This window comes from Syngnathus leptorhynchus, chromosome 11, assembly GCF_054491065.1.
Source record: "Syngnathus leptorhynchus isolate UIUO chromosome 11, UIUO_Slep, whole genome shotgun sequence".
In the NCBI taxonomy this organism is placed as follows: domain Eukaryota; kingdom Metazoa; phylum Chordata; class Actinopteri; order Syngnathiformes; family Syngnathidae; genus Syngnathus; species Syngnathus leptorhynchus.
In genome coordinates this window covers 5,577,952-5,589,526 of record NC_141205.1, presented here as the reverse complement: position 1 = coordinate 5,589,526, position 11,575 = coordinate 5,577,952, and the positions used below count along the sequence as shown (strand labels likewise).

Genomic DNA, 11,575 nt, shown 5'->3' with positions numbered 1-11,575 from the left:
AACTCACGCGACATGCAATTAGAGGTGTGTTAGATTTCAAGTATAGCTTTGGACAGAGACTTTCAAAAGAAATGCTGTTCAAATAGCTCCTCCCTAGCAGTCGACTGAATGGCATATTTTTCCTGAATGAATCTGCACAAATCACTGAGCAATCTCACTGTTATTTTACGCAGTCAGGGCCTCTGCTGACCCCTCTGTGCGATCATGTTTTGACCGTCTATGGCGGGGGTGTTCAAAGCGCTTCCCATCAAGGTAAATCTTTGTCCTGCGTGACAATGCCTCAGTAAACCTCGCGGCTTATTTACTGTGCTTATTGACTTTAATGCCTTTTTGGGATGCCTGGCGATGTGCGCTCTGCTATGAGGCTGCCGGTGTCCTTTTCCCCTCGCTGTCAGGCCCCCTCCACTCTGCTCTAATGCAGCTTGATGACGGTGTACAAACGTGGGGGCCGCTGACAGTGACTCGAATGGAGCGGGCCGTCAGCAAGACAATGCCATGGTGTATTGGCAGGGTCAAGGGTCACGTTTGATCTGGACAGGGGCCCCTTCCCAGTTCTCCTCATCAGCATAGAAAGACTTCTGAGAAATTGGAGGCGGGATTTGGAGGGGGGGGGCATGTGACACAGGCCTTCGATTGGCTTTGATTTTATTTCTAATCTTACAAAAAAGATAAACTAAGGCTTCTTTTAAATTATCAAGTTTGATTTGTCGTTTGCCTGTCGTGAGTTCATACTGTACACATGCACGGTTGTGTGTGCTGCTCCATATACTGTAATTACAGAACCCCAGAGAAGCTAATAAATCCTGCACAAGGGTGTTCATTTACTGTTTTCACACGATGTTTCAATTTGAGCCAGTGGTTGCAAGTCCCAGGGTATTCTGAGGGCACTTCAGCATGCAACAACAGCTAGAATGCCCTTGTGAGAAAAAAAAGAAAAGCAGATGAAACTCGAGGAATGACCTAGATTGCAAAAACATTCTGCCTCGTCTCAGTGTGAGCCACACCATCTGAACTATTCCTAATCTGTTGTGCTTATATTGGCCATATTAAACTAATAAATACGAGTGGCCACTTGTTTACATTTGTAGTTTTATGTGAAACAAACTGGGCCCGTAGTTTACCTTAATTATTACTCAAATCACTCAACACATATATATATATATATATATATATATATATATATATATATATATATATATATATATATATATATATATATATATATATATATATATATATATATAAAAACAAAGTCCTTGTTTTATTATTCTTTTCATTGATGAATGAGGTCTGAATGAGGTGAAAGGTCACATGGCGTTCCTGTCCAGTACATTATCTTGCTGCACGGGACAGCACTGCACGCTGGGCCACGTACCCATTCAACTCTGAGCCTGTCACTTTCCATCCATCCCCAAATACTGTACTACGCCCCCTGTGATTATCTGAGCTCAGTCCAGCCCCTCTCCACACCCCATTCCCAGCCCTCAGTAAAACTGCACGGTCTGTGTGAGTGTGTCCTCTGCCTGTCACATCAAGTTAGTCTTGCAGTGACTCTGTGAACCTGGAAGTGAAAGAAAGTTCCGCCGGGGTTATCTGATGCATGTTGTTATTGGGTGCGCAAAAATCATGCAAATTCATAAAATAGGGAAAAGACTGAATTTCACCTGCACATTTGTTACATTTTAAGTCCTTCTATAGATTTCTCTCTAAAATTCTCCTATTTGATTTTCATTTAGTTTGTATTTTTATATTCAGCGAGGTGACAGTTGAATTATTCTCTTTACAATATGATTGGTTATGTTTCATTCTGTGCAATTGTATGTGTTGTGGTTATGTTTTTCATAATCTCGAATTAATGATAAATTATGGAAAATCTTTTTATTCAACTCGATTTTTTTTATTTCTTGCAGTGCTCGGCCTCTTGTGGAAAAGGCTTCAAGTCCCGCAAGGTGCGCTGTTTGAACAGCTCAGGTCGCTCTGTTGAAGATGAGAACTGCCAGCATTTGAGCCCCAAACCCCGAAACAAGAGGCGGTGCAGAGGTGGCCGCTGTCCCAAGTGGAAGACTGGCAGTTGGGACGAGGTAGGCTTCTTTCACACACCTATAAAGCACTCCATTTTTATCATGTAACTATTATTATTTTTGCCTCCTTGTCATTTTAATGTATATCAACTAAGACAACCATATTGTGTACTATAAACTGTGCAATGGTGTGATAGGTTAGGCGCATAGACCATCATATTTAAAAAAAAAAAAGAAGGAGGTTTGCGCTTTTGTGGGCGTGAACACAGCCCACTTCATTTGCTGCCAACTAAAGCAGCCTTTCTCATTTACATTAAATTTTATTAAAATTAATTAATTAAATAAATAAATAAATAAATAAATAGTGCACATCTTTATCTCTGTCCTGTACTTTTTGCTCTTTATTGTCTATACTTTGAATAGAAAGCGTACCGTATACCCACGTCATCATACCGAAGCATTACTTCCTTAAAATCGAAGAACATAAATGCCTTTCTATTCAAGCCAACTGTTTAGCTTACTTTTCAACCTCTTGCGTGTGTAGACCTTTGGTGAATTCCCCCCACTGGCCAAGAGGCATCAAAGCACACAAACACATCTGTAACTCATACATCAGATAGGATGTGCGTCTTTGCAGAACAGCTGCAGAGCAGGAATGAGACCAGAAGGAAATGATATTGGTGATAAGACATGGTTGTACAGATTTGTACATATCAACGCTGCCTCAACAGTCAGATGGTTAATTCTTCGGTTGGCACCAAATTTGAGTTACATATACTAGGCGGGGTTGTTAAGATCATTCAGTACATTTCCAGGTCCTTCAAAGACAAACTCGTCCAAAAGTTATTGTGTGTTTGCTGCAATGTTGGGCAGCACAGTGGGGCACTGGTTAGCACGTCTGTCTTACAATGCCGAGGTTGTGGGTTTGATTCCGGCCTTCCCGTGTGGAGTTTATCTTTCGTGATTGTGTGGGTTTAATCCAATTTCCTCCCACATTCCAAAAACATGCGTGGTAGACCGATCGAACACTCCAAATTGCCCGTAGGTGTGGTTGTGAATGGTTGTTCGTCAACGCATGCCTTGCGAATGGCTGGCGTCCAGTTCGGGGTGGCCTACTGCCTGAAGTCAACTGGGACGGGCTCCAGCATCCTGCTACAGTAATGTCACATGAGTCATACAAGCAAAATACATTTTAAAATTTCTTGGTGCAGGGCCACTGCAAAATATCTTTGGTTACCATCTATTGTTGGGAGACGCTTTGAATGGAATGGGGCAAGACAACCTGTTTACCACTTGAAACAGTTGAAAATTCTTGCTTTAAGTTCATGGTTTTGAAATCTAAGTGTGTTGAACAACTCAGAACGGAGCACCTTGTTGTTTGTTCACGTGAGCAAAACTTTCCAGATGGGCATTATGAAAACAACTCACTGACGTCATCAGACGGTTGCATTCTTCATATGAAATACTTTTCCAGACTTTTCCCTCCACCCTCTGCTATATGACGTCCTGTTCTTTTGCGCTATGATCTGGCTGTCTGCTATTAGCGCGCTTGCTCCATTTTGCTGCTCTTATTTGTCTATTTATTTATTTATTATTTATTTGGGTTATTTGCTTATTACTTATTCGTTTCTCTTGTCTGTTCGTTTTTACTCTTTGTGCTATTTGATGTGAGTGTTGTGTACTGTGTCTAGTCACCGTGGGACGGTGGGAAACGTAATTTCGATCTCTTTGTGTGCCTTAACATGTGAAGAAATTGACAATAAAGCGGACTTTGACTTTGACTTTTACTGCAGCCTCTTTTCGTTCTAGTTTGTTTCTGGGGGGTTCTGCCTTCAGTTGCCTCTTCGGGAGATAAAATGCATGCTCTTTTGGGTTAAGGTCGATTAATTGACTCGGACGTATTATAAAGACACCTGAGACACCTTTTAAATTGCCAAGGAAAAGTTTTTTATTTTTATTTTTATTTTATTGTGAGATTTGAAACTCTTCCTGAGGATCTTCCTGACGTAAAAATAGATTCCTATCTATAGATTGCTCTGTCGCGTCAGGTGCGTCAGGTGCGTCAGGTGCGTCAGGTGCGTCTGGTGCGTCTGGTGCGTCTGGTGCGTCTGGTGCGTCTGGTGCGTCTGGTGGCTCTTCCAACGGTGGCCAAAATGCTTTCCAGCTGGCGCCTTGATCGGATGCCCGGTGGGGCCATTACACTCTGTGATCGGATGCCTTGTAGGTTTGAGTTCGCGAGCTGCTCTGATTGGAGGCTCGGTGGATATCCATTCTCGGGCAGCTTCATCTTTTCAACTGCAAAGAAAGTAACCCGAAACATTTCTCAAATGACTTTTCAAGACGTTTGATTACAGCCACTTTCTTTCAATGATGGTATAAATCGTCACTTGTGTTGATGTCAAGTTGTGTGTCTTGCGTACCTCCAATCGTTCTCATTGACTCTGACGTTTGAATCAATTCAGACAATTATGTCAATTGTAATTGAGATTGGTACATATCACAATTTCGACTCGTCATAAAGTCCCAAGAACCCACACCAGAAAAGCCCCGTTCTGCTATCATGCAAATATTTTATACATTTCCAGGGTCTCTCTAACGAGGCAACTGGCCTGGTGATGACGCAAATCTCACGCATTGTTCTGTACATAGAATCTGTACCGCATAAGACATTTTGTCAGATTTCTGTCAAATTGATAGCGCATACCTTCAGCAGCCATGACACAAGCAGGTACGGCCAACAGGACCAGCAGCAGGAGGACAACGAAGACCCTCATGATTTTTTCTGATCAGTGTCGAACGATGTGAGCTTGCTGTATGCCACCGATCTGAACAAGAGAATATATATAACGGAAAATGTTTGGGCGGATCTTAAGGTAACAAAAATTTATTGTCTAATCAAGTACACGCCTTGAAAATGGGAACTTGCCTAACTTAGCTTTAATGTGGTGGTGGAGGTGTGGACATAATTTTCAGTCAATTAAAATGCTCAAGCCAAGTTCATTGTGAGTTTTGAAACACTTCCAAGAAATCTTACTCGGTTGTTTACATAAAATCATCCGTTGTTGTCCAGGGTCACTTGGAGGCTATTGAAGTCTCGCAAACTTTTGATCATGTAGTTTGCGTTTTGATGGGATGCCTGATGGGAACGGCTCGTCGGCTCCTGGGTCAGACTCTCCCTTTGTTTCCCCAATGGAGCCTTAGATCGTCTGTTTTCTGTTTCTGGTCCGTCCCCCTATCTTGTTCAGTTCTAAAATTTGTTCTCGACAACAATGGTTTTTGACCAACTTTATTGTTATGCTGCTTTGTATTATTTTGTGTTTTACGTAATTAACTGTTTTCACTGGAGTTTATATGTTTCGTGCCTGCGTGGGTTTAATCTTAGTTCCTCCCACATTCCAAAAACATGTGAGGTAGACCGACCGAATACTCCAAATTCCCCGTAGGTGTGGTTGTTAATGGTTGTTCATCAATGCTTGCCTTGCGATTGGCTGCCATCCAGTTCGGGGTGGCCACCGCCTTCCTGCCCTTTGAATGGAATGGGGCGAGACAACTTGTTTACCACTTAACTGCACTGATGAACTTTTGCATTGTGCTGAATAAATGCGTGAAAAAAATGAATGTCAATGAATGTCAAATACATTACCTCTTTGTTGAGAGTTACACAATGTGGAATTGGGATCCCAAATATTAAAAAAAAAAAAAAATACACTTCTAAAACCATTCTTATATTTGAACAGCTTCACTACCCTCATACGAAGCTATTCAGATGAAAATTGCTACAAATGATCGATTGTATGTTGAAAGTGAATTCTGAATGGTGAACAATGGCCATCATTTGTGCATTACCTAAGAGGCATGGTAGACAACAGAAATAATCAGTGTTTGCTCAGCAAAATATGGATTGACTGCATTGGAATTGTGCGCTGTTCAAATCCTGCTGACTCGTGCAAAAATACACAAAAGAAATGGTGTGTGCAAGTAGTGCAATTATATATTTTATTTAACTGCTCGTTACCAATAAAAACGGTCCCACACTTACGTTGAATTAAAAAATAATAAAAAAAATAGAGTATTTGAATTTTATATCATTACAGAATACAACAAAAGAACTGAATTTTACACGACTATCTTTGTCATTCATCAATCTTACACACAGTCAAGTCTGTATTGTTATGAAGCGGTACCTGTTCTTCGTCCAGTGCTCAGCATCCTGCGGTGATGGTATCCAGCGGCGGGAGGTGATGTGCCACACTGATACCCGAAGGAGCCCGCTTGAGTCCGACTGCCCCGAGCGCTCCCGCCCGCCGTCCAGTCAAAGCTGCCACGTTGCTGAATGTCCCTCACGCTACCAGTGGAGAGAAGGAGACTGGCAGGCGGTAGGAAAATAGTTTTCTGGATGGAATTTCTGCTTTGTGTCTGCTATTGGAGCTTGGAGAGAAATTTCTGATGAGGTTCTGAGTCAAAGCTGTTTGCTTGTCTGCTCGAGTAGCAGGAGCCGGAGAAAAGGAGGAGGGATACTCCTCGCTTTATTCACTGATGGGAATCATATGATCGGACTTTTGTTTCTCCAGCCAAACATTTTTTTGCACGCTTTGCAAAGTGTCTAATTGGGCGAATCAGGACTATGGGTTGACCGGAATCTGGGCAAGGCAAATATTGACCCCCTTTAGAACTCTCTGAACAACCTCAACCAGTCCAGTGCTAAAAATATGGTGCAGCCATGTTTTGATTTATAAAGATTTATTTATCTGGAATTTGCACATGTGCGTGTGTGGATGTGTTTTAACTTGACTCTGGTTTCCTTTCGTGCCATCTTCGAGTGACCCACTTGGTCCTACCCTACCTTCCTTAGAAAAATTTGGCATCTTAACTCTTTACTTCCCAGCGACGAGAAAATTCGTCATGGAAATTAATGACATAATATCCCGTCGATGAATATTCTCGCAAACTTCTTTTTCTTTTATGAATGGGCGGATGAGACTCTCGGGCAGCTCTCCCCTTAATTGAAGCTGAAACCATGTCATGATCACATATTTAGGAAATATATTATAGTCCACTAATCTATCGTCCCTTTCACCGACGTAGCCATCGGGTGATTGTTGTGACGGGTTAGCTCATTCGCATTCCTCAGAACAGCTGCACAGCTCAATAACATTTCCAGGTATTTCACTTGTTTGACATGAGTCCTGCGTAGGAAGTGATGAAGGCCAGCTGGAATCAGCTGCAGCTGTAAATGTGACGCAAGTGGAGCTTACCCGGGTCTCTTGTATAATGTCTGAAGAACAACGTCAATTCTTTCGTCTGTGCGAGGTCATGCAAGATCTCGGGTCTTGGTCATGTCCACTCGTGTATTATTTCCATAAGTCAAAGTTCCAGGATATGCTAAGATGCTACATCGAAAACATGGACCTCTTTTTACTTGTTACCCGCTTTCTCCCTTGTTGTCTCCACTTCAGTGCAGCAAATCTTGTGGATCGGGCCACAGAAGACGAGACTTACAATGCGTGGACGAGCACAAGCATGATGTCCATGAAATGTACTGTGTGAACCAAATCAGACCTCCAGATATCGAAAGCTGCAACGCACAAGCCTGTGAATTTGTCTGGATCACTGGAGAATGGACTGAGGTGAGCCAGAGACAAGCCCGCATCATGTCCAGTGTCTACATACTCACGCACAAAAATGTATTTTTATTTCCCAGTGTTCAGTGAGCTGTGGCCAGGGCTACCACCAGCGTCTGATCTCATGCAGTGAGGTACACATGGAGAAAGATAATTATGAGTATAGTCATCAGTCTCTTTCCAACTGTCCTGGGACACCCCCTGAGAGGTACAAGCCTTGTCACCTGGAGCCTTGTGCACCTCTGCATGAGTGGAGGGTTGGAACTTGGGGACCGGTGGGTAAACCCCAAACTACCATGGACCAAATGAAAGATCTTAAAAGGACAGAAATAAAGATAAGATCTCATTTCACCCACTTGCACACTTCTCCACCTCCTTTGTAGTGCTCAGCAAGCTGTGGAGATGGAGTGATGGAGAGGGCGGTGCAGTGTGTGAAAGCAGATGGCCAGCGAAGTAAAAAATGCTCTCTCGATGCCATGCCACAAGCCAGGAAAGTCTGCAGAAACCTGAGCTGTGAGTTTTTTCTCATCAGAGACTGACAAGCAGATGTCCAACTCTTAAATTTTGACCCAACCACTCACACATTTCACCTTATTTAGTAGCTTATCTCAAGTTGCATCTTTTTTTTTTTTTCATCCCAAGGCCATTTGCCTACGAGCTGCCAGGATATCCAGCACATGAAAGGCGTTTTAACAGATGGTGACCATTTATTGAATATTCAAGGAAATACTCTCAAGGTAATTTTTTGTTTGTTTGTTCAGATGTATGAATAAATGAAGAAATAATTCTCATAATAGAAAATACACAGAATTTGTTTCATACTTGAACATTAGCACATCTATAATCACATAAAAGTTGATTAGAATTCACTGTTGGCTGCACCATATTTGGTAACACTGTTGGAGCCAATACCACAAAATACATTTTGCAGTTTATAAACTAAAGAATTGTGTTTATTTTGGCTTCTCAAGGTCCTTTCATTTTTTTTATCTTATTCATTTTCTTTGATTCTATTCTGCCCTCCTTTGCCTACTTCTACTCTTCATTTTCCTCCTCAGGTCTACTGTGCAGGAATGCAGACAGAGAATCCACGGGAATATATCACCTTGACAACAGGAGAAGGGGAAAATTTTTCTGAGATCTTTGGCTTCAGGTAAACTGCAAGCTAACCATGCCACAAAACAAAGGAGCCTGGAAATGTAAAACACATCTCAAGTGTGTGTGTGTTTGTGTGTTAGGCTCAATGACCCTTCCCAGTGTCCATCCAACGGGTCCAGAAGAGAAGACTGCGACTGTCGGAGGGACTACGCCGCTTCCGGCTTCACCACCTTCTCCAAGGTCCGTCTGGACCTGAACAAGATGAACATCATCAGTGAGTCACCCGTGCACAATTTGCGCAGCTTCGCAGCTCTTAATGAGGGTGCCGCAAACAAAACAACATCCTGAGATAATTATGGGGATGTATACCATCACTCTCACTATATGGGATCCAAACTTTAAAGCATCCTGCCTTACTCTCAAATAAGCGCATCCCCTGCCATTTAATTACAGCCATGTTCACGAAGGGTTAATGGACTCAAGATGTCCTCAATGTTCATTTAAACAATTACGCACAATTACAAGACTAGGGTGGCCAAGATCCTGCTCTACTCATATTGCAGACTTTGAAAATAGAAGTGCTGACCTAAGTAAAGGTTTAGAGGTGGCTGAGGCTCAGGCAGTAGAGTGGGTCGTTTAGTAACTGGAGGGTTGCCGGTTCGATCCCAGCTTTGTCACATGTCGTTGTGTCCTTGGGCAAGACACTTCACACACCTTGCCTCCAGGTCGCCATTGTAAATGAGAAAGTGTTGTCAATTGGCTTACCTGGTAAAAGATTGAATTAAAGAAGAAGAAAAAAAGGAAATAACCTCTGCTTAATCCTTGTGGTATTAGGATTTTGCTGGTCCAGTGCACATGTGTGAATTCAACCTTACCTTCAGTATGTGTTTGTTTTTCTGAAAATAGCCTGTCACATCATATTCTTTCCATTCTCAATCATTTACTGTAGCTACAGATTGGCAATTTTCATTGACTCCTGAAGGCAATCGGGTTCCATTTGGCACAGCAGGGGACTGCTATAGCGCCTCCCAGTGCCCACAGGTAAGAATAACATAAACTGTTGAAATAAGCTGTTTATGCCTCGGGTTATCTACAATAATGCATGTCTTATCTATGATTCTTAAACATTACAGTTTTAATATGATAATTTACTCATGGATGGATGTTTTTGGTACCTTCAGGGGCGCTTCAGCATCAACCTTTCCGGAACAGGTTTTAAAGTGGCTGCAGACACCTTGTGGACCTCTCAAGGCAATTATGCTGTGGCTGATATAAGGAAATCTCAGGTATCATATAACAGGCCGTGGATCAAGGGGCAGATTCTTTTAAGATAGAATAAACACCAGATAATGAAAGAAGTGTCCAGAAATTACAACCATAACAATTCGTGCTCTATATTCAAACAGTACAATACATAAAACTGGTGTTGTTCCTTGTGTGCTCACAGGATGGCAGCAGAGTGTTAGGAACATGTGGAGGCTACTGTGGCAAATGTACTCCAGCATCATCTTCTCTTTTACACATTACAGTGGCCTAGTGTCGGGAAACACGTATGCAAGATGTCGAATAATATTTATAATTCTCTTCCATGACTAAAAGCCCGTGGCGGCTCTTGTGCGGCATTTCCTGGAAAAATGTTGTCATGCAAGCTGCTTGTGACTTTTTGTCAGTCAGGTGCTTCTCTTGTCAGAAGATCCCTCCATTTCGGTGCGACGTGCACCTCATAACGCAAATCCATCCATCACGTGATTTTTGTCGGGGAGGTTACCTTCTATCATTTAATTTTGTGTCGTTGCTGTAAAAGTATGTGCGTCTGTAATATATGTCTTATTTATTGTAGACCTACTCCTCATTTAATACTTTTTTTGTGATTTATTTTGTTGAAGGACCCAGTGTCCCTTTGCCAGATTGTGCCTTTTATTTCTTAGTTAATTATACATTTGATTTAGAGATGGTGCATGGTTCTGTGATTCATATATGCACATTCCTTCGAACCTTCATGTGAGGTAGCGTGACGAAATAAAATAACGGTCCTTGAGAGAACACACAGGTTATCTTCACTGGTGAAGCTTGAGCGAAGGATTTCACCTCCGGCCAATAAAACTCCAGTAGATACCCTGCAGATGTTCTCTACAGTTCCGTCCATGGAGAGACCTCACAAGTAGTTTGTGCCGCATATGAATGCTGTTAACTGTTACCTTCTGTACTTTATTCTACTTTATTGTGCGTATCCAACTTGTTCATTTGATGTTCTGACGTTATCACCTGTCGCATATTGCCCTTCATGAACCTATCAGGGTGCACTTTTTATATTTCCATACCTCTCAGTCGTATACTTCAGGCCAACAGGCCTTCAGGTGACATCAAAAGAAGGGATTATTGTAATCTTGAAATAATTTATCTTGTTTCTATGCAATTGCTACATTTTAATCAGGTATTTGTAAACTTATCACAGTGTGAAATATGCTTTATTAGAAATACCAATATTTATTTTTAACTTGGCTTATGAATGTACTTGTGTCTATAAATTTCAATGCAGTATCAAGAGATTTGTTTATAGGCATTAACACTTTTGCATCATTTGTAAACTCGTGTTTTGTATTTCAATATGTACTGGATGTCCTCACAATGCAGTTTTCCCGGATATAAAATAAAAATATGTGCTGTACATACAGTAAGTTGACTTCCTTGTGACTATGCATGGCTATGTCTTGTTTTGGTGGACCTTCTCACAAGGATTAGAGCTGAGCTGCTGGAGTCTGTACAAGACGTTCCCTACACAGTGTCACGTTGGATACCTTGCGGATTGCTGCTCTTTGAACTCGAATAGGCGCT

At 41.9% G+C, this 11,575-nt stretch overlaps 1 protein-coding gene across 1 annotated transcript; it reads left to right on the top strand.

Annotated features, from left to right (window-relative positions):
* Nucleotides 1-219: 219 nt before the first annotated feature.
* LOC147049031 (A disintegrin and metalloproteinase with thrombospondin motifs 9-like) lies at nucleotides 220-10,158 on the top strand. The gene is made up of 13 exons (XM_085923847.1): nucleotides 220-252; nucleotides 1,911-2,081; nucleotides 4,070-4,165; nucleotides 6,221-6,397; nucleotides 7,478-7,648; nucleotides 7,723-7,917; nucleotides 8,026-8,155; nucleotides 8,285-8,379; nucleotides 8,701-8,795; nucleotides 8,881-9,014; nucleotides 9,723-9,781; nucleotides 9,922-10,026; nucleotides 10,147-10,158. Exons 1-13 carry the CDS (start codon nucleotides 220-222, stop codon nucleotides 10,156-10,158), a joined length of 1,473 nt encoding a protein of 490 aa, XP_085779973.1.
* Nucleotides 10,159-11,575: the final 1,417 nt, after the last annotated feature.